The following is a 23,235-nucleotide window of genomic DNA, read 5'->3' as shown; positions in this document are numbered from 1 at the left end:
CTCTTCCCAAAGGAGAAGTTCTTACACTCCAACTGTCATGAACTTTTCTAAAATTGTTCTTTATTCATAAATGACACGAAGCTGGAAGGGACAGCTGATGCGCTAGATGAAAGAACTTTACCCTAATAGATCTTAGTGTGCTTGATTTTAAAAATCCAGGGCAGAATTGAACAAAATCAAAGGATGATCCCAAAGTCTAAGTCAAATAAGCCATTTCACAGAACAGGAATGGGAGAGAAATAGTTTAGCAGCAGTGCACACAAAACAATAAAGATTTTCAGTGACTTTATGTTCAACTTAATGCTATAGTCATTAAAAAAACAAGCAAAGGTATTTCATACCACCACTGATACAAGTAGGAAGTCTAGAAAAAGGGAGCAGTAGGTTCACTCTCTAATGAACTGGTTGGGACATGTCCATAATACTGTATGTAGTGTGGGCATGCTTCTTTGGAAAGGATGCAAAAAAAAAAAAAAGTCATTTTTTGGAAAACAATGATCTGGATGAGAGAACTTAAAACCCTTGTATGAGAATGCCCAAGGAAACTGGAGATATTTTAGCCTTTAGAAAAGAAAATCCTTAAAGACAAAAGCCCCGTCTTCAAACACTGGGACTGTAATTAGATCTATTCTGTGTGTCTCCAAGGGCTGGAAGCAATACAGGTGGTAAAAGCTAGAGTGACTCAGAATAAGGAAGAGCTCTGGAACACTCAGTGCTCTTGGAATGGGATGGAATGGTGAAAGGAGCAATGAGCTGCTCATCACAGTAGGGGTTCAAGCCAAGTCTGAATGAACTCTTACAGAAGAAATTTAAAAAATTAGGTGCACAGAGTCTTGACAACCTTTTGGGTCCTTTCCATCCCTGAAATGCTGTTTCTAACAACAGTTTCATGAGCACATACAATGTGACAGGTAGTGGGGATGCAAGCATGGATAAATCTCTGTTCTCAAAAAGTACGACACCTCGTGTCCTCGAGAGCCCACAGTGGCCAAAGAAGGGGCTTGTGAAGGACAATACACAGCTGACTATAATGTATTATGATGATGGCTCTACTAGCCCCATAACCTAAGGTGCCACTGGACCTCAAAGGGGGAATCATTCATTCCATCCTCCTTTCCACTTGCCCCTCCAACTTCCTGCCTCCCTTAATGTTTACAAGGTAGAAAATAGGGGCTAATGCTGGAGCTTTCAAGTTCCTTTACCTTCCAGATCATGTTGCTTTAAAACAGTGGTTCTCAAACTTTGGTCATTATCAGAATCACCCCGGGGGAAATGTCTTACTTTAATAACCCTGGATCTCCTTTACTAGCTTTCCAGGGGATTTTTGATGCTTACCAAACTTTGCAAACAACTGCTCTAAACCATCCCAAACCTGAATTCAAATCCCAGCTCTACCTCTTACTACCTATGGGATTTTGAGCAAGTTAACTCTTCCATGCCTCGCTCCTGTAAAATATCTTCTCAGGATCACTGTAACAATCACGTGCAACCACGTATGGACAGCACTTAGCACAGTTCATCGAACACAGGGAAGGCTCAAAAGTATGCAGTCATCACTGTCATTATTAAGAAGAGTGGTACATCTGAGCCCTCTCTTTGCCCCACCTCCCGCCTCTTGGCAACACCAGTCTTCCAACAAACTGGCAGCACTAACAGACCACCTGCCTAGTGTATCCTCAGGTGCCTTCCTCCATGGTCATAGTCAACTGAGTTGCCCCACAGGGGACCCACTGTCCTCAACCCTCAGCCGCATTTCATCTCCCTAGCCCTCCTGAGACCTAGCCCCACAAACCGACTAGCTTAGCTCAGGTCCTTACCAGACCTTGCTAGGTAGGTCTCCGGACTGAGAAGGTCAACAAAGCTGCCATATACAAGCTGTGTGACTTACCTAAGTTATACGGAAGTTCTCTGGTCTCAGTTTTCCACCTGTACAAGGCAGGAATTGGTCTATAAGAGTTTCTCTATGGTCTCACCAATGGCATTTTGAGGATACATATCTTTGAATGAGACTCTCCCACACATTACAGTGCATTTAGCATTCACTGATTCTTCTTAATGCCACCAATGCCTGATCATCACTGGAGCAATAACTATATACCCCACATGTTTGGCAGGATCAGGAGGGGTGGGGCAGTACTGTTCCAGTGAGATTGTGAGATATTTCTAATGATGTTTTTCCAGCTCTAACTCTGACCTTGCCCTACAGAACTAAGAAACAAACTGGGACCATAAGCAGCAGCCGAGTAGGTCTGCCTTGCCAGGACAGTAAAGGACATGATTTTAAAATGATGTAGAAAAAGGCACCAAGGGCCAGTGGTCTACCTCCTTGAGTTAGCCAAAGCTGGAGGCAGCTCCCCACCCACACTTACTCATCAAGAAGAGCCACAGCAAGGTGGGGGTGGGGGGGGGGGAATTTTCCCCGGCCCCAGTGGGCAACTGGCTGGAAGCCGATCACTGTTAGCCCAGCTGAGGACCCCCTTCCAATCCAATTATGCACAGCCATGGTGGATTCCCTACTGCCTACATCCCCCACTGACCCAAGCCCAAGACAGGCACTGAATAAAGATTCAATTACCTTCTATCTCAGGGTGAACACCTATACAAAAAGCAGACTTTCTCTCAGAGGAGTGAGGGGTAAAACTAAGAGCTGAGTCCTGAGCACTATTTATTCATTGAGCCAGTATTCATTCCATTCCTATGATCTATTGGCACTGTTTCAGGCCCAGAGCATAGAAACAGTGAACAGGGGTGCACCTTTGTGGAATGTACATTCTGGTGAAACTTATGATGCCAGGAGGCCTTTCCAGGGCCAGACACACCAGCGTTTGCATCTTGCTCTGCCACTTTTTTCTGGCTGGAACTGGTCAGTTAACATCTCTGAGCCTCAGTTTGTTCATGGGTAAAATGGGCCTAATAACAAAATCTATTTCCTGAGGATGTCAAAAAAACTAAATGATGTGTGCAAAAACTTAGGTCTTTAGTGCCTGGCTCATAATAAAAGCTCAGGTGTTTTTCCTAAGAAATAAGGGAGAAAAGCAAATGTGCCCAAAAGAATAGGAAAGAAAAGACAAAATACTGTACAGGTATGACTGATGTTGGGAACTGTTGAGTCTTTGGTAACCAAGAAGGCAGTTTCCTGATTGCTGTTCCCCAATGTATGTCAGTTGGAGGCTGGATCCTAGATCCTCAGAATGAAAGAAGCCTGAGAGGCCATCTGATTTAACCCCTCCACACTAAAGAAAAGAGAGGGTGCATGACTTACCCAAGGCCACACAACCCCCAGGGAAAGTAGCAGAGCCAGAAGGAGGCAGAATGAGAGCAGAAATCCCAGATATGTGTTTAAATCCTGGTGCCTACCATACCTGCTTCTGACCTTGGGCAAAGGATATAACATCTTGATGGGTGCCTGGCATACAGTTGGACCTCTGAAAGTATCGGTCCCTTCGTTCCCCCTCAGTGGGATTCCTCGGCCTTGCTTCACAGCAGTCGTGGCCAGGATCTACGTTTGAGGGACCTCTTCACTGAAGGCATAAAGATCAGGACAGATGGGAGAAAATTTGTGACAAGGGGAGCATAGCAGGTGTCTTTCGAGGGGCTCTCCAGCACAGGATTGGTGGCATGCCTGTGAATAGTTTGGAAGACCAAACAGACCAAAGAACGTCTTTTGTTTTAAACCCTCTGAGCCCAAGTGTCTTCATCTGTGAAATGAAAACATGTGGAAAGGATCAAATGAGAGAACTTACAATACTGGCTAATTTATACATGGTTTACCATGTGCCGGGCACTGCTCTAAAGACTTGACATGCATGAGCTCACTTACACAACAGCCCCTGTTGGTGAAGGTACTTCCTGTCCCCATTTCACAGATGAGGCAAGTAGGGCCCACAAAGGGAAGGTAACTTGAACAGGTCCTACTGTTCATACGGAGAAAAAGCTAGGATGTCAACCCAGGCATCTGGCTCCAAGTCTATGCTCTAGACCGAGGGTGGCAAACTTTTTCTGTAAAGAGCCAGATGGTAAATTTTCCAGGCTTTACAGGACACACAGTCTCTGTCACAGCTACTCAACCCCGCCTTTGCAAAGCAGCCAGAGACAAAACAGAGACAAACAAGTGTGCCTGTGTTCCAATAAAACTTTATGAACACTGAAGTCTGAATTTCATAAAATGTGTGCATCACAAATTATTTTTGCTGCTTTCAACTATTTAAAAAGAGAAAAACCATCCATAGCCCACAGGCCATATGAAAGCAGGCAGCAGGCTGGATTTGGCCCCTGAGCAGTTGTTCACGGAAACTTGTTCTATCCTGAGCTCCCCTGACTCACAGTATGTAAATTCTTAAGTCGAAAGGGCCTGAACAGTGACAGGCACAGACTCAGTGGTCAGAGAGTGTTCATTCCCTTTCCCTTCCCTAATCCCATCCTCCCTCCCAACTCCTGTCAACCCAGAAAAACGGAAGAGACGAGGAACATGACATTCGTGGCCCCAAAGGGGAGAAGCTGGACTCTTTAGGTCAGCACATCTCAAGCGTTAATGTGTGTACATACACCTGGACATGTTGGTAAAAAAGCAGATTCTGACTCAGCAGGTCTGGGGCAAGGCCCGAGATTCTGCTTTTCTAACAAGCTCCTGCGTGAAGCCGAGGCTGCGGTTCTGGGGGCTCTCCTCCACGGAGCAACTTCTAGGGCAGACCCTCCGTGTCCATCACACGAGTCAGACACGTCGGCTCTGTGTCTGACTTTGGGTTCAGAACAGTGTCCCTCCCAGAGACAGGGCTGGACTCCCCAGAGACAGGGCAGGGCTCAGGACAAATAATCAGGTCCCCTCTCCAAGGACAGCCTTGAGATGACTTAAACTGAAGGGGGAAGACACCGAGGGCAGAGATCAAGAGTGGGCAGAGGGAGGCTCAAGCGAAGGCCATCAGTTGCTTCGGGCAACAGCAGACCGGGCCTCCTCTGGGCCTCGGCAGACAGCAGCCCCTCCTCCTGCGCCTGCCAGGGCTCTGATGGACTGAAGCGAGAGGCCTATTTCCTCATCGGGCCTCTGAGTAACTAGGGCACTTGCACAAGGTCACAGTTATTCATTTAAATTCCAGCTCTAATCAGCAGGCGGTCTGAGAAATTATCCCTTCTGAGGAGAGAGACTGTCATTGGAGCACCATAAAGAGCCCCTCCTGGCTGGAGGGGAAGCACTGGGGGAGGGGAAGGGAGGGTTCTTACACCTAGAGGCCCCAGCACTGTTCCCTGCCTCCTAGATCCTTTCTCGCCTTCAAAGGGCTTGCTCTCCCCTTGGAGAGAGTTCTAGAACACATGGGAAAAAGGGAGAGAGCTAAGGGTGTGATATGGTACTGGGCTGGGCCTGCCCACTCCTGCCCCCAGGCAGCACAGGGAGACCATTGACAAATCCCAGTATGCCAGAGGCGTGGGATAAGTACCTGACAAGGGTCTCTTGCAGGCCACAAACTGGTTACCTGGCCTTGGAGATGTCCCTGCCACTCCCTGGGCCTCAGTTTCCTCCTTTGAAAAGTAAAATAGTTGTACTCTTTGGACAGGATGGCCTTTCAGCTCAAATATGGCTCAGGGACCCTACAGACTCACAATGCCCTGATACTTGTTCCCACACTCCCTGCTCAATAAATTTTTTGAGGCCTTACTATGTTCCATACACTTCGCGGAGAGCTAAGAGTACAGACACAGATAAGAGGCCCACAACTCTGCCTTGGAAATGCCAGGGTTTCAAAGAAAAAGAGCACACTCTTTGGAACCAGACAGATCTGAGATCCTTGTCTTGTCCTAGCAGCTGGAAATTCTGGGCAGTTACTGACCCTCCCTGAGGCTTTTCTCATCTGAAAGAGGACAGGGGAGGGTTGAGGTAAAGAGTTAAATCAGAGCTGAGTGTCCCTCACCTCCTTCAGGTCAGCACCCTACAAATGCCTGGTGCTACTTTTTTTTTTTTTTAATTTTTTTTAACATTTATTCATTTTTGAGACAGAGAGAGACAGAGCATGAAGGGGGGAAGGTCAGAGAGAGAGGGAGACACAGAATCTGAAACAGGCTCCAGGCTCTGAGCTGTCAGCACAGAGCCCGACGCGGGGCTCGAACTCACAGACCACAAGATCATGACCTGAGCCGAAGTCGGACGCCCAACCGACTGAGCCACCCAGGTGCCCCTGGTGCTACTTTATTATCTGAAACCTCCCTCCTAGGGACTAGGAGGAGGGGCTGCGGATCTTCCCACACACAAGTCCAGTGAAGTACCTATCACCTGCCGCTTTTCTCCTGGGTGTTTCCAGGACAGTCTCTCCAAGCCCCAGCCCATCTCCTGAACCTTGAGGAAGGTGCTGCCTGCTGGGCCCCATTTCCAGCTGCGTCTTATACAGTAGTGTTACTGCTAACCAATAAATTACATGTAAAATTGTAAACATGTAAAATTAATCAATCGTCCCTCACAGTCTTCCAGCGGCCCCTGGGTAAACAGTTACATTAGCTCATAAAATCCCCAATTTGTCTTCCTGAGGGGAAGGGGGGAAAATCAGTGAACCACTAAAGGCTTCTTGTTTCAGAGCCACAGCACTGCTGGCTCCACACTGCCTGGCCAGGGGCTCGGAGAGGCAGGAGGCTGCCGCTGACCTCAGCCAGGGCCAGGCAGCCCAGGCTGCCTCCTGCTACGTCCTGGGCCACAAGGAAAGTTTCTGAACTACTGATTTGCTTCAGGCTCAGAAACCACAAAAAAGCCGGGGGTCCGGGTTGGGGGTGGTTACAGGATTGGCTATCAGCTCTAGACCCTTCAAGGGCAGAACAAAGAGTGCAAGATTTGGAATCAAGCAGGAACCCTCTCTTGGCCCAGCTACTAGATGGCTGGGTGACCTCAACACAACATTTAGCCTCCTGGCCTCAACTTCCTCTGCAAAAAAATGGGACTCAGCAGACACACCTTAGAGGGTCATTAGGAGAATAAGGTGATGCAATGCTCATTGCAATGGTGCTAAGCTGGACTAATTATAGTTGCTGTTAACTAAGGGAGGGTCACCCACCCCTCTGGAAAAACAGAAGCCTGTGTGTCCACTGCACTTTACTCCGCCATGCTGTTTCATCCAGGACCAATAGAAGTCTTTGTGAGAATTACAAAAAGGTGCCCCCTGGTGAGAGGCAGCCCCAGGATCATAGGCTTGGCAAGAGGAATGCAGGCTGGATATCAGCCCCACTTACTCCCTCAGCTGGGACCCTCCGGACAAGACACAACACACACAAGCCAAAGTGGGGACCATGGGTCACCTCTCTGCCAGGAACCAGGATGAGGAGGGGTTGAGCCAAGTGGCACTTTTCCAAACAAAACTGCAGGTGTTGGGCTTACTACCTCACCTCCTTGAGGTATTCCAGAAAATATCATCTGAACAGAGAGCGCATTCCTGACCACCCTCTATAAATTAGCAACCTACTTTTTAACATTTTTGTTTTTCTCCACAATGCTGATTGCCTACCCTCTGATACAATACATGTATATATTGTATATATAATATGTATATAGGTGTGCGTTTATATCCAGTTCATTAGTTCACTGTCTTCCCTCAAGTAGAATAAAAGATCCATGAGGACAGGGATTGTCTTCTATTTTGTTCACTGTTTTACCCCTAGTGCCTAGAACAGTGCCTGGCACATAATAGATTCTCAATAGATATTTGTTGAGTAAAATATTATTAAATAGAAAATTAATTTAATGGTATCTTCTTAGGAAATGCTGTCCTGTGCTTCATTTCAACCACCAATTATTTTCAAAGGTGAGGTAGGGACAGAAAAAAAAAGGGAAATCCTGTGTATTAGCTGGAGATAACTGTATTATTCTTTTTTGTATGGCTATGTAATATACCATATAGATCAATGGTGAGAAACCCTACTTAAGTCTGGGTGATTCTTTAAACAGGAAAGGAAGGAGGGAGGGAGGGAAGGAGGGAGGGAAGGAAGGAGGGAAGGAAGGAAGGAAGGAAGGAAGGAAGGAAGGAAGGAAGGAAAGAGGGAAGGAAGGAAGAAAGGAAGGGGCATCTGGGTAGTTCAGTCGATTAAGCATCTGACTTCGACTCAGGTCATGATCTCATGGTTTGTAAATCTGAGCCCCACGTCAGGCTCTATGCTGATGGTTCAGAGCCTGGAGCCTCCTTCAGATTCTGTGTCTTCCTCTCTCTGCCCCTCCCCTCCTCCTCAAAAATAAACATTATTTTCACTCATATGTGGATCCTGAGAAACTTAACAGAAGACCATGGGGGAGTGGAAGGGGAAAAAAAAAAGTTACAGAGAGGGAAGGAGGCAAACCATAAGAGACTCTTAAATACTGAGAACAAACTGAGGGTTGATGGGGGGTGGGGGAGAGGGGAAAGTGAGTGATGGGCATTGAGGAGGGCACCTGTTGGGATGAGCACTGGGTGTTATATGGAAACCAATTTGACAAAAATTATGTTTAATATAAAAATATTTTTAAAAAATGAAATACAGTAAACCCTTGAACAACACAAGTTTGGACTTTTGTCATTCCACTAATACATAAATTTTGTTTTTAAATATAAATAATATTATAAATATAAAAAAAATTATAAAAAAATAAACATTAAAAAAATTAAAAATAAAAAAGAAAGAAAGAGAGAGAGAAGGGAAGGATAAATTCATTTGGAAAGAGGACTGCTAATAATGAAAACATCACATTATCTCTAAGCAAAAAATCAATGATAATCCCCTTAGGAAATGTTTACAAGACCTTCAGTTGCTGAGAATTTTCAGTGATGGAATTTTCAGTATGTTCCAATGGAATGTGCCTGGGCTTTAGAGTCCCAAAGTCCTAAATTCAAATCCCAGTGCTACCACTGACAAGCCCTATGACCTTGGGCAAATGGCTTAACCTGTTGGGCTCTCAATTTCCATCATATTAAAATATAATTGAATAGATGTTATAAGAATTAAATGTTAAAATGACTAAACAAGAAAATGTATGTGAAAATAGCAAAGAAAGATGATATTCCCTTCTCATTTCGTAGGGTTAATTACTCCTCTTAACTCAAAATTCTATCCAGTTTAGAATGATCTCCAAATCATTCTAAGTCATCTCACACTTCTTATCCATATATGGTTGTAACCTCTTATATGAGCCTGTGTGTGTGTGTCTGTGTGTACATATATGTCTGTACACACAGACACACACACAATGCTTACAATTAGAACTCTGGATGAGTATGCATTTTAAAAAGAGAAATGCACAATTAGCATGAGAATGGTTCTTCCATTTGTTCATTGACAAAAACCATTCCTCTTCTTTATATTTTCATTTTTTTTAAATACAGTGAACATGTATTAGTTACATAACCTTTTAAAAATTGCCAATTTCATCGTGGGGCAGGGGAAAGCCATTTCTTAGAATTCAAAGAAATAAGACTTCTTCTCTCATCACATATTTTCTATGCTAAGTATTCATATCTTCAACTTTCAACCACATGAAACTATAGAAGATAAGTAGATTTATGTATGACAAGGCAAAAATGCTCATTAAATTGGAGAGTTCATATCTTAAGAATATCTTTAAAAATATTTTCCAAAAATGCTCATTTTCCATTTCTTTGATTCACCCAGAAATTTTAATCAGAAGGAAGTGACTGTATAAGCATGGGAACCACATTCCTTTGGTTTTAAAATGGTTTTCAAAACCAACATGAACACATCAATTCAAGGCATTTCTTATTCTCAACCCAAATCAATGAAAACGCAATGTACTTAGATTTCTGTTCTGTTTAAGAGTCCCTAGAAAAAGGTCTCACTCAGAGTCAAACCATGCACAATCTGGCAGAGGGGAAATTTCCACAGCAGCTGTACAAACACAGAAACTCACCTGGACCTTGACTGACATCTGTGGCAGCATTTTCAAAGAGGGAAAGGCAGAGGAGAGAAAGGGGGAGAAAAAGGAAGAAGAGTGTTAGAAACACACACACACACACAGTGCAACGTGCCCTTGCATGACTATCATGTTCATGCAAGACCCCAAAGGTACTCAACCTCTGAGCACTTAGTTCTACCTTCACCCAAAAACCACCCATGCAAGCTGAGGGGCCAAGCTCCCTTTCCACTGTGCATGTAGCAAGAGAGGGGTGTTTCACATCTGTCCGGAAAGACATCATCCTGGAATCAGATAGGGCTCCAAAAAAGCCAAGCAGACTGGAATCCTGCAAGAATATTGGTTAAAATATTCTGGTTGATTTCTACACAACAACACCCAAGCAAATCCTCCTTGCCTCCAGATACAGAACACTGGACATGATGTCAAGCAAGTTTCCCCACAAAGAGAAAAATAATAATAAACCACTCCCTTGAGGAACAAAGAAAAAGAGGCATAATAATTAAGAGCAAGTTGCAGCATTATTTACCATATAGGACTGAAGGACAGAAGATAACAAAACATTTATAATCCCCTCCCTCCCTGATATACCCAGGGACCATCCTTTATCACAGACAGCAGCGTGTGTACATGAGATTGTATGTGAGTGGATCATTTGCCATACAAATTGAAATCCTGTCTCCCCTTTTAATTTTTCTCCTTGCTTTTCACCCCATCATTAATGACAGGAATTGCCATTTGAAATCACTTTTGACAACTACAAATAAACATCCAGCCCTAGGAAGGTTGACATTTGAATTAAGCCAATGAACTTTCAAAAAATGAAGAACGGTTCACTCCCATTGTCTTCATGAACACAATCTCCTCCTCCTACCCTCAAATGCAAGATAGAATCGTGCTGAGAAGCTAAGTCAAGAGCAGGCCAAAGCTTTGTTAAAACCTCTAGACCCAACCTGAAAGGATATACCTGAGCTAAGAAGATGGAACAGGGGGTTTCTTCAAAAACCACTGGCCATCCAAGCAATCCTGGGTGACTCACTTAGAAGCATTGAAAGGTAGACCTGGGATACCCACAGACATCATCTAGCTTAATTCATTTTTGGCTCAAATGGGGGATGAAAGAGGTTGAGAGACTCTTGCAAATTCACGCATTTAGTTCAGGTACAGAGACTAGATAAGACCCTAGACCTCTTGAATCCCACCCAGTCCAGCATTTATTCAACAGAAACCCAGGTCTCTCAAGGGCATACGGAACCCAAATTCAGTTTGTAGGCTAAAGTGAGCATCCTGAAGCCATGGGAGAGACCCTCCTAGCTAACCCATGAGTAAGTAATGCATTATCCACTGCACCTCTAATTTGCTGCAATTAGTTTTGTAAAGCTTCAGCAAGCTCCTTAGGAACTGTAACTCTTGCCCCAGGAAAATGCAGGCATTGACCTAAGAGAGCTGTGCCCCCCACATCCAGGAGGGGCAAACCCACAGCAACAGCTGAGCATTTCTTTAGCCCACACCCTGTATTCCCTAAAAGCTGTATCTGCCCAAAAAGACTTCTAGAGAGCTCTGAATCATTCCTCAGCCACACCCCCTTTCAGATTTTCTGGTAAGTTGCTAGATTCAGGGGTGGAGTGGAAGGAAGAAGTGGCAAAATAGAAGAGGTAAGAAGGGAAAACATTCTGTATAAATAACTAAGCAGGGCCATTAACCGTGACTGATGGATTGCCTAGAAGAGTAGTAATTAAAATACCCCTTCATTAAACAGGATATCAAACTATTTACACGTGGTGGAGTTCAGTGGTGGGAGTGTCAACACCATTGTTCATGGAAACATGCTCTTTGGAGGTACCAACATGTAAGGGAGACAGGATACCTTGGAACCCCAAAGTTTCCCATTTCAACATTGTGTTTACAATCTTAAACTCTGGAGAGAGACAGGTTTGAGTTCAAATCCCTGCCTACTGAATGGCCTTGGATCAATCACTGAACCTCTGAGTTGTTTTCCTCAGCTACACAATGGGAAGAGAACAAAACCTCCCTCATGGCAGTGTTAGGAGATTAAATACTTGTAAAGCACTTAACTCAGTACAAGGCAAACACTGCATAAATGTTAGCTGTGCTGATTGTTATCACTTTGAATTACCACAGACAGAATTACCAAAAAATGTTGACCAGATGGCTCCCTGGAAACACCAAGAGACCACAGGAATTAAGGTGTGTGTGTGTGTGTGTGCGCGTGTGCGTGTGTGTGTGTGTGTGTGTGTGTGTGTGTGTGTGAGAGACTTTGGTTCAGTTCTACTTGTCAATGAAGGCATGTGTTCCAGCCCTCCCCCGCCTTGGGTCTTATTCCTCCCTTCTTCTCCTCAGTGGGAAGTGGGGCAAGGGAGGGTTAAGAGATTGTAGGAGAGCAGGTACAGGAGTCAAAACAAATGCTGTTCTTGTCTCTTTTGTTTTCCCTCCTGAATCCTTAACTGGCCTCAGTTCTAGTCATGAGCATAAAACATACAGCATCTCTTCTCGCCAAAGAGGGGCAAAAGACCACCAAGATAAGCTTCCTACAGTGACGGGTAGGGTCCAGGTTCAGTTTTTAGCTGTGTCACTGAGCTGGAGGTAGTTCTGAACGTTGTGTCCAACTTGAGGAAGAGAGAGACACAGTGTCACCTGGCCCCTGTCCCAAGAAGCAGTAACCTGAATCTCCACATTCAATTCTAACCAAAAGAATAAAATGGCAAAGGTTGAAGGGGGTGTGGGGGAATCATCTGTTATATTGCCTGTCGATCCTTTACCCCTTCTTTCTTGTAACAAGTTGCAGTTATCTTCTGGCGAACTCCTTTCCCACCCTAAATCCATGTGGCTTGGTAGAGATGACCCCCACCCCCACCTTAGCTCCAAGAGTAGCCATATGACTCAGACCAAGTCACAGGAATTGACACAGAAAGGGAGATCCACAGCTTGATTGCCAGGTCTACAGGCTATGTAGACCTTGGGTCAGTTACTGAAACTTTCTGTGCTTCAGTTTTCTTATCTGTAAAATGGGGATGATAACAGTTCCTACCACCTAGTGTGGCTGTGAGGAGCTTAGAACAGTACCTACATTTAGAAAGCCTTCAATGTTAGCTAGTAATTTTATTACCTTCATATATGAGAAGACAAGGGTATTAAAAATCTCTCCTGTGGTCACAGAGCAAGGAAGGCTGACCTAGGATGCAGCTGTGAGCATTTCTGATTCTATGCCTTGCTGCCATTCCACTTCCTAGGTGACCATCCCCAGAGCTCCCTCTGTCTGTGGTTGCTACTGGTCTGCAGCCTAGAGTCTATGTATGGGGAAGCAGCATTGGACCCCAGGACTGGTCAAAGAAAAGGTAAATACGTAAATGTGTGTATGTATATCAATTTTTTGTGGAAAAAAAGGGGAGCAAATTGCAGAAGAAAAGGCAGTTGACAAACAAATAAGATTGATCCAGGAGAGGTGGCATCCTCACCCATGCCGACACTTCCTCTGTTCCCCCCCACTGTTTTATTTTCTCACACTGCTGGGCCTGTAGTTTTCCAGAGCACCACTGCATTTAAATCTATATTCTATTTTCTCTCCTAGAAAATAGGTCAGACCCAAGACAGAGTTCACCAGGTGGGATCCCAAAAGATTTGGCTGGGCCTCGCCTCCACGAGGCTGGCTGTGCAGCCTGCCCCACCCTCCCCAGAGCTCCTGTGTGTGTGTGTGTGTGTGTGTGTGTGTGTGTATGTAAGTAGTGAGTGGGGGGATCTTAGACTCCTCCCTTGTGAAATGATCTAGACCAAATGAAGGGTGAGGCAGGAGAGCTCCCTCTGGAAACACAACAGGAGCAGATGAAGGGTCCCTCATTTTTCCCCCATGGTTAGAAGAACCAGATCTTCCCACACTACAGTAAAGTGTTTCCTTTTGAACTTCAAAATAACCATGCTGAGCATATGTACTTGTGGCTGAGGTTATTGTTGAATACACCATAAGTATCTGCTGGATACTGAGTGAAGGGCGAATGCCCTAATTTACTTCTTCTCTGGTTGTGATGCTAAAGACAGTAGGTGAAGTGTGGCAATGGCAGCCAAATGCTTCCTCTCTGGGTTGCTCCCCCATCCCTGCTTTAAGCATGGCATTCCTAACAGAAATAGCCCCAAATTGGGCCAGAATTTGTTTTCATCAGGCATTTTTTCCATCAAGATCAGTGTGAGTGCCAGAGCTAGGGGGCCAGAAGAGAGAAGGTGCAAGGTTATGAGAGCCAGTCCTCAACCCCCTACCATAATAGAAGTAACTAACACTAATTGAGCAAGTCCTGCCTGCAGCCTATGCATGTGCTAAGCACTGGACTGAATGGTCTTTGTCAGGCATATATAAGGCCATTTCTTACTTTCTTCAGGTATCAGCTCAAATATTACTTCCTCAGGAAGGCCTTTCTTAACCACCTTCACTAACATGGGACCCTTCTCTGCCACTTACCCTGATTTTCCTTTCTCATGGCACCAATCACTATCTGACATCACAGGATGGGTCTCTGCTTTTATTGTTTATATCCCCCTGGAAATATAAGCTTCATGAGAGCAGCACTGTCTCTCTCATTCATTGCTTGTATCCCCAGTGTGTAAGCTGGGTCTGGCCTACTATAGGTGACCAGCAATATGTATTGAATGGTTAATAAATCATCTTGATTAATATTGGTATCTCCATTTACAATTGAAAAGGGAGGCTCAGAGATGTTACGGCACATGCCTATGGACAGAGGGGCAGAGCTGCTATTAGACTCTGGGTCTGTCTTAATCCCCTCCTTAATTAAGAACAACTGTTTTCTCCTGTGCTGCCCTCATGATCAGGTGGGTTGTCCCCATGTGGTAACAAAGATGGATCCTGTCAGCTCTAGAGAAAAGGGAACAGCTGATTTCCTGGTAATACTGGCAAAATTCCCTGGGAAGGCTCTCATTGGTTTAGCTTAGGTCACATGTTCTGAGCCAATTGCTGTGTCCAGCATCACATGTCACAGGGTAAGTGTGGTGATAAAATATAATGTCTATATATCCCTGGCACAAAACACTACTAACTCATAATAAAGCTCACATTTATCAAATATTCTGTGTGCGGGGCCCTGTGTGAAGTGCTTTATATACCTCATCTTATTTCTCACCAAAACCCTAGCAGGTAGGAACATTCTTCATCCTGTTTTACAGACAGGGAAACTAAGACCCAGAGAGGAGGCTCTCTCATTATCAATATCTCTCATACTCAGAGTAGCTTATAAGGGTCAAGCTATATTTCTAAATAAAAGAGCAAACCAGGACAAGTACCATCTGACCCATCAAGCAACAAATCAGGGATAGGAATGTAGGGCATCTCACAGAAGTGAGAAAAAAAGCACAGCCCAGGGCAGAGGGAAGGGGTCAAATGCAATATGACCATAGGCCTGGTTAATTGGGGCCCTTGCCCTGGGCGATATGCTTTACAGGGAGGAGCATGCTCTGGCCCTCCTGTAGCTACATCTCAGCCCAGGATCTGAGGAGTCTACAGGGCCAACTAGATGTTCCCATTGGGAATCAGCAATTCCTGCCACTAAGCCCTTTGTAGAGTACAATCAGGTACTCAGAATTCCTTGCTCAAATTGCCCCAAATTCACATGGGTCTCTTCCTTGGGTCCATTCTCCCAAAAGCTGACCAGTCCACCAATGTGCATACTCTAGTGTCAAGAAATGGCCAAGGGAAAGCAATTTACAGGAGCTATGGACTTCTATAGGCTGGGGTGTCCACACAAATGTCCAGAAGGATCTCCGTGCTGCTGGAGGTAGAAAGAAGGGAGGCTGCCCATTGTCTCTCATGTACATTCTTGCCCCAGGCCCACAAGCATCAGATCAGGCCTTCAATTGAAGAGTACACCAGACTACAATGTTAGGAGAGGGAAGAAAAAAAAGGCAAGGACTGCATCTCCCCAATGGCCTCTCCTTTCATGCCCCTGGGGAGAGTGAGCACAAGGTTCTTCCCTCTACTTCAGGAACAAATACAGAAACAATCTCGTTAGTTGAGCTAAAGCAAACTTCCAGCAGCGAAGCGGCTGGGCTTCCTGTGTTCTGGGGCTCTTTCCAGCTTTCAGTGTTTGAGCTCTTCAAACACAGGAAGAGATGTCTCTCCACAAAAGGCCAGGTGGTATTAACTTCATCCTCAACACAGAACCTATTTATCTGCCTTCGTAGAAGACTGAGCCCCCTCCCCTCCCCAGTCCCACTCTCCTTGCTTTTGTTCTTTGGTGCTAATAACTCCAGCCTGTAAGATGGAGGGGAGAGATAGCTGCTGGGTCAAGTGCCAGCCAGCCAGGGAAGGTAGCAGCAGGGAGAGGAGTGGGCTGCAAAGCAGGAAAGAACACGGATGGCACACCCCTGGGCTCAGTCAGTACTGTGCCCAAATACCTTAGGGGCTCTCACATTCTTGTAGTGGCTCTGGCTTGAGGAACCAGAGTTTGACTGACAGTTGGGGGAAGAAGGAGTCTACTTGTTACACACGCAACCAAAGATCAGTGCAGACACCAGGGTTTCTGGTTTTGTTTTGTTTTGTTAGTGTTTTAGGGAATTTGAGCACAGACATGGGGGTAAGGCAATCTGGGGTTTGAATCCTGACTTTACCGTTAGTTATTACAAATATTTTTGTCAAATTGCTTAGCCTTACCTTCTACTTTGTCCACATAAAAATAATGTCGGGGTAATCAGTTTGGTTAGAAGCATGTGTCAATTCTTAACGTCACAACACTGTGCAAAATCATGCAGTAAAAACACAAGGCTAATGGGGAAAATGAAGTTGGGGCATGACACCCAGAAACCTCATCAGTGACCCATAATAGGAACCAGAATAGGAGCCAGTTTTACATGTGTTAAATAATTAAGAAATATATAAATACTACCACCAGTAGAGCCCTTGAAAAAGACTTGAACTGTGCTCATGGAAACAGGAAGCTTGTGAGCTGTTGCCAAGTAGTTAAAGGAGGATGCTCTGACACCGGACAGAGCTGTGACACCAGATGTGCAAGGGTGTGGCTCACAGCACACGTGCTAACTGAAGGAGCTTTTGAGGTGTGTGCATTTGTGTATTTCTACACAGCCTGGTTTGGCTTGCCGAAGTTTTCTGCCTTTACCTAGTGTTTCTTGTGGACAAAATTGTGCATAATCAAAGGCAAAAGCATTATGCCCAAATTGTTCCCTAATAGATCGATCACACTGGAACAAATTTGTATTTTCAAAATAAGCATTCTAGCAGAACTGACTGTACCTAATTTATGTGACTATTATAAGGGTCAAATGAGATGACCCACATAAAGGGCTTAGCACAAGGCCAGGCACAGAGTAAACATTCAATAAACACATTCTGAAGTTGTTATTAGGAATGTCTGTGCTGGCTTGTTGATATACGCCTTGTAAACTAAAAGTGCCAAGTTTAGCCTCTATCCAGATGTTTAAGCCTTGCAAACAAAAGTCATCCCTAGCTAAACAGTACTTCTCAGTATTAGGCCGTGAGGTTGGCACCTGCAACAGGCTCCCGCCTGATAAGTCTTTAGAAAAGTCCTCATAGCAGGTGGACACAGCCAGGAGACGGGGCCCAAAGGCTAACTTCCTAGGTAAAAGTGGATATTACCCTCCCCAAATGAGCATGACCCAACCAGGGAGAAGAGTAGACACCTGAACACCAGGAAATCAGGAGACAAACTGACCTAGATGAGAGGATGTCCCTCATCTTCGTAGGACAGAGAGAAGTGCATCACAGGAGGGAACAGAAATCAGGGAAAAACAGCTGAGGTGCAGACACCTTCCATTTCCCTTCTTCCTGCAGACAGCACAGGGGTTAAGAGGCAGGATCTGGAGTAAAAGACCTGGCTCTTCCACAAACTGCACATGAGCGTGGCTGTGCTAACTGACCACCCTGAGCCCTAACTTCTCAATCTATAAAATGGGGAGAGTTTACTTATCTTGTAAGACTGATGTAGGGGTTATTAGGAGCAAATTACGCAAAAGCACTGGGAGGTTGAAGAAGAACTAATCAATGTTAGCAAATCATTGTTATTTGACCCAAGTGGTTTCCATGAGACTGAGGATCAGTCCTCTTTCCAAGAATTCCTTGCTGTCTGGAAAGACTAACTCCTTGGGCTTTTGCCACTTGGAAGAATGATATGGGAGAAAAGGGTCTTCTCAGCAGAGGTGAGTTCTATAGATTTTGTAATTCAGTACAATGGGCGTCGGAAGAGGCCACCCCCACCCTGGCTGCTCATTCCTCTGTAGGGAGTGCTGTTATGTGTAGGAAAGAGCCCTGCCTTTGGAATCAGAAGCCCTGATTTTTTTTTCCTAAATATTTTTGTTGTGGTGGTGATAACATACACATTACATAACATTTACCATCTTAAACCTTTTTTTAATTCTTTATTTTATTTTAGAGTGAGTGTGTGTGCACATGCAGGCACACAAGCCAGGGAGGGGCAGAGAGAGAGAGGGAGAAAGAACTTCAAGCAGGCCCCACACTCAGTGCAGCGCCCCGCTTGGTGCTCCATCTCACAGCCCTAGGATGATGACCTAAGCTGAAATCAAGAGTCGGATGCTCAACTGACCGAGCCACCCAGGTGCCCCATCAAGTCCATTCACACCACTGTGCAGCATTGCACAGTCTTCACTACGTTCCATCCCTGGACTCCTTTCACCATGCAAAACTAAAACTCTGTTCCCATTAAACAATGCCTGCCCACACCTCCTCCCCCAGCCCCTCACAACCACCTTTCTACATTCTGTCTTTACGAATTTGACTACTCCAGGAACCTCATGTAAGTGGAATCATACAGTATTTATCCTTTTGTGACTGGCCTATTTCACTAGCATAACACCCTTAAGGTTCACCCATGTAGTGGGTATCAGAATTACCTTTCTTTTCAAGGCTGAATAATATTCCATTGTATGTATGCACCACATTTTGCTGACAGAAGCCTAGGTTTTGAGCCCTGACTTTCTAGCCTAGTATCAGCTGTGTGACCTCTGGCAACTCACAGCCCTCCCTGAACCTCTTTTCGCAACCATACCTAGTATCAAAAAGATTAAATATGGTAACTATTCACAATGATATTATAAAAGAAACTTGGGGCACCTGGGTGGCTCAGTTGGTTAAGCATCCAACTCTTGGTTTCGACTCAGGTCATGATCTCATGGCTCCATGAGTTCGAGCGCCACATCAGGCTCCGCACTAACGGTGTAGAGCCTGCTTGGGATTCTCTGTCTCTCTCCCTCTGTCTCTGCCTCCCCCACTTTCTCTCTTAAAATAAAATAAAATAAAATAAAATAAAATAAAATAAAATAAAATAAAACTTTAAAAAATGAAAGAAACTTAAAAATATGACCCAGAAGACAAGTGCAAGGGTCATTCATTGTCCATTATAATCTCTGCTATTTAATGAAGGCCTCCTGTGGTAGCCCCCTGTGGTAGCATCGTATATACATAACTTCATCTAATGCTGATATAGACACGGTTGTTATCCCCACTTAACAAACAAGGAAACCAAGGCTCAGGGGAGTTAATACCCTCAAGCTCACTTCACTCAGAGTATCCAGGATTTTAACTCAGATTTCTCTGAATTCAAAGTCTTTTTCCTTCTCACAGTACTGTTTATCCATTCCCAATTATTTCTTCTCTCACTAGTCAACCACCCAAATCTAGGTCATGGGGAACTGGGGGCAAATTTCAAGAAATCGTGGTGTGAGGTTGCCAATTCCAGTGACAATAATTGTTGATGGTCATTAGCAAAGTAAACCATCAACAAAACAAAAAGACAACTTACTAAATGGGAGAGGATATTTGCAAATGATATATCTGATAAGAGGTTAATATCCAAAATACATGGGGCACCTAGTGGTTCAGTCAGTTAAGCATCTGACCTCGGCTCAGGTCATGATCTCATGATTTGTGAGTTCAAGCCCCACATTGGGTTCTGTGCTGACAGCTCAGAGCCTGGAGCCTGCTTCGGATTCTGTGTCTTCCTCTCTCTCTGCCCCTCCCCCACTTGCACTCTGTCTCCCTCTCTCCCGCTGTCAAAAATAAATAATAAAACAAAAAAAAGTCATCTGCAAAATATATGAAAGACATATACAACTTACACAACTCAATACCAAACAAACAAATAATCCAATTAAAAAACAGGCAGAGGACCTGAATAGATGTTTTTCCAAAGAAGATATACAAATAGATGGCCAACTGATGCATGAAAAGATGGTCAACATCACTAATCATCAGGGAAATGCAAATCAAAACCACAATGAGATATCACCTTATACCTGTCAGGACGGCTAGAATCAAAAAGACAAGAAATAGCAAGCGTTGGCAAGGATGTGGAAAAAAAGAACAATTGTGCACTATTGGTGGGAATCCAAACTATGCAGTCACTATGGAAAACAGTATGTAAGTTCCTCAAAAAATTAAAAATAGGATTACCACATTATCCAGTAATTCCACTACTGGGTTTATACCCAAATAAAACAAAAACACTAATTCAAAAAGATCTATGCCCCCCTATGTTTACTGCAGCATTATTTACAATAGCCAAACTATGGAAGAAGCCCAAGTATCTATCGATAGATAAATGGATAAAGAAGATGTGGCATTCCATTGTGTATATAAACCACAATTTCTTGATGCTAAGTGAAATAAGCCATACAGAGAAAGACAGATACCATATGGTTTCACTCTTATGTGGATCCTGAGAAACTTAACAGAAACCCATGGGGGAGGGGAAGGAAAAAAAAAAAAAAAAAGAGGTTAGAGTGGGAGAGAGCCAAAGCATAAGAGACTGTTAAAAACTGAGAACAAACTGAGGGTTGATGGGGGATGGGAGGGAGGGGTGGGTGGGGGATGGGTATTGAGGAGGGCACCTTTTGGGATGAGCACTGGGTGTTGTATGGAAACCAATTTGACAATAAATTTCATATATTGGAAAAAAAAAGAAGATGTGGCATATATACACAATGGAATATTAATCAGCCATAACAAAGAATGAGATCTTGTCATTTGTGATGACACGGATGGACCTAGAGGCCATAACGCTAAGTGAAGTAAGTCAGAGAAAGACAAATACCATATGATTTCACTCATATGTGGAATTTAAGAAACAAACCAAAAAAAGAGACAAAAAACCAGACTCTTAAATACAGAGGTGGTTGCCAGAGGGTCGGTGGGTGCAGGAAGAGTAAAATAGATAAAGAGAATTGAGAGTACATGTATCCTGATAAGCACTGAGAAATGTATAGAATTGTGAATCAGTATATTGTACACTTGAAACTAATTAACCATGTATATTAATTATATTTTAATAAAAAAAAAGTCATTAAATTTCTTGGAGCATTTATGACTTCAGGACCCCTATTTCACAGAAAGGATTATAAATTGAGGCAACATATCCAGAACAGAATTCCACAAAAACACACATCCAGTAAAATGTAAATAGGAGTTCCTCGCCAACAGCAACAAAATAATAAATGTAGAAACAACTGAATTAAACAAAAATAATCAAGTTTCTCTATGGCAAGACTTCAGAAAGCCTTGCCTACACTAAGATACACTGTGAAGTCAAAGAAAGGATACAGTATGCAGTTTTACAAATGTTTTTGAACACTGGGCACTTCTCCTTCCATAAAGTACCTAGTAAAATCTCGTGGAACACAGTTTGGAAAAGGCTGGCTGAGACATTCTCAGAACAGCCAAGAAGGCTTTCAATTTGCCATAAGCCTTTATCCTCACCCTTTGTGTTCCCAGAGTGAGCCTCTGTGTCAGGTTCAATTTGAAATAACTAACATTTACTGACCACTTATACATGCCAAACACCAACTTAGGCACTGGGGACTGAAAAAAAAAACTGCCCTGGATGCAGTTAGTAGTAAATCTAATAAAGCAAGAGAGTAGATAAACATGATAGGGTGGCCCTATCTGGCCTATTATTGCACTTAGCACTAATACAGGATTTAGGGTTGACAGAGAATGCTTCAAAGTTTTGTTTTTTTTTTACTAGCGTAACCTTGAAGTGGCCCCAGAGGATGGACAGCGACAATTAAGTGGAGACACATCTCATAAGAACGTTTCACCATTACTGGCCTGGTGGTCAGATTGACACCTGAGGGTAGGACTCCCTGGAAGGCATGGCAACATGTAAGCTTTGAGCCCTACCAACGTTGCTATTAGATGACTTTGTGTAAGTTACTTAAACTTCATCTGTAAAATGGGGATCATTCACATTTGCCAGAAGGTTCAAAACAGACAAATGTATATAAAATGTCTAGTGCTTAACACACATTAGTTTCATTTCCTTTGGTGACATTTTTGGAGTAATGTGTTAAAAAAAAAGTCTGAGGGGGCACCTGGGTGGCTCAGTCAGGTAAGTGTCTGACTTCAGCTCAGGTCATGATCTCATGGTTCGTGGGTTCAAGCCCTGTGCCAGGCTCTGTGCTGATAGCTCAGAGCCTGGAGCCTGCTTTGGATTCTGTGTCTCCCTCTCTCTCTCAGACCCACTCCTGCTCACGCTCTGTCTGTCTGTCTCTCTCAAAAATAAATAAACATTAAAAAGCTTTTAATTTTTTAAAAAAAGAGTCTGAGGCTGCATATGGGTTTGGAAAGAAAAGGGGGTCAAGATTGATTAGCAGTGTCTGCCATGGGCTTGAGGAGGGGGTCAGATATTGGCTCATGTTAGCTGGAGACTTTCAACTAAATTCTCTGAGAAAAGAAGTTTCTAAGTGACCTGAGAACCTCAGAAGAAAGCAAGTAGCCCTAAGGTTCTCTCACTGCCAAGCTCTCATCAACTCTTTCTGCTTTCTCTTAAACGGTCTCCCTTCTTTCATTTTCAGAAAATTAGCAAGGTTGACTTCTTCCCTTTGAAAAGCAGTGTGTGCTGTGATGTGAAATTAGTACACTATCTGCTCTGCAGCTAAAAGAATGATTTTCGAGTCTGAGAACCATGTATAGCCCACTAGTTAGTACCAGGCCTATTCTGAAGGGTTCAACAGGATCCTGCAGGCCCTGGCAGAGGGAATGAAGAAGCCCAGGCAGGGTGGCATTCCACTGCCAGGACCCATAGAGAACAAGCGAACAGAGGGGGAGTTCTTAGGAGGGATTTCATATTTTATATATCAGTAATATGCTTTTTGAATTAAATTATTATTCATCACCATTTTTATCTTATAACTTCTGTGGTACTACAGTTAAAAAAACAGTCAAAACATTAGAAAGGGGGGTGTTTATGAGATTGTTTTGGAGAAAATACAGTAGGAGAGATGTAGAGAATTTTAGAAGTGGAAGAACTGTAGGGTGTCCAGCAAATCTGTGTCTTCTGCTTTACAGGTTCATTCCGTCG

General features: G+C 44.0%; 1 protein-coding gene across 14 annotated transcripts in view; it reads right to left on the bottom strand.

Annotated features, from left to right (window-relative positions):
- The window catches only part of NRXN3 (neurexin 3), a 1,572,196-nt gene that overhangs the window by 1,460,862 nt on the left and 88,099 nt on the right, over nt 1-23,235 (bottom strand). For 11 of the 14 annotated variants that reach the window (XR_013556003.2, XR_013556004.2, XM_060620422.3 and 8 more), the window contains exon 3: nt 9,866-9,883. The exons of the other annotated variants lie outside the window; for them this stretch is intronic. Coding sequence is in view for 9 of the 11 variants with exons in the window: in XM_060620422.3 (XP_060476405.2) it covers nt 9,866-9,883 (18 nt within the window). In the remaining 2 variants the exon portion in view is untranslated. The remainder of the gene's footprint in view (nt 1-9,865; nt 9,884-23,235) is intronic. 14 annotated transcript variants of the gene reach the window in all.

Source organism: Panthera onca, chromosome B3, assembly GCF_046562875.1.
Source record: "Panthera onca isolate mPanOnc1 chromosome B3, mPanOnc1 haplotype 2, whole genome shotgun sequence".
In the NCBI taxonomy this organism is placed as follows: domain Eukaryota; kingdom Metazoa; phylum Chordata; class Mammalia; order Carnivora; family Felidae; genus Panthera; species Panthera onca.
This window is presented reverse-complemented; position numbering and strand designations above follow the sequence as displayed.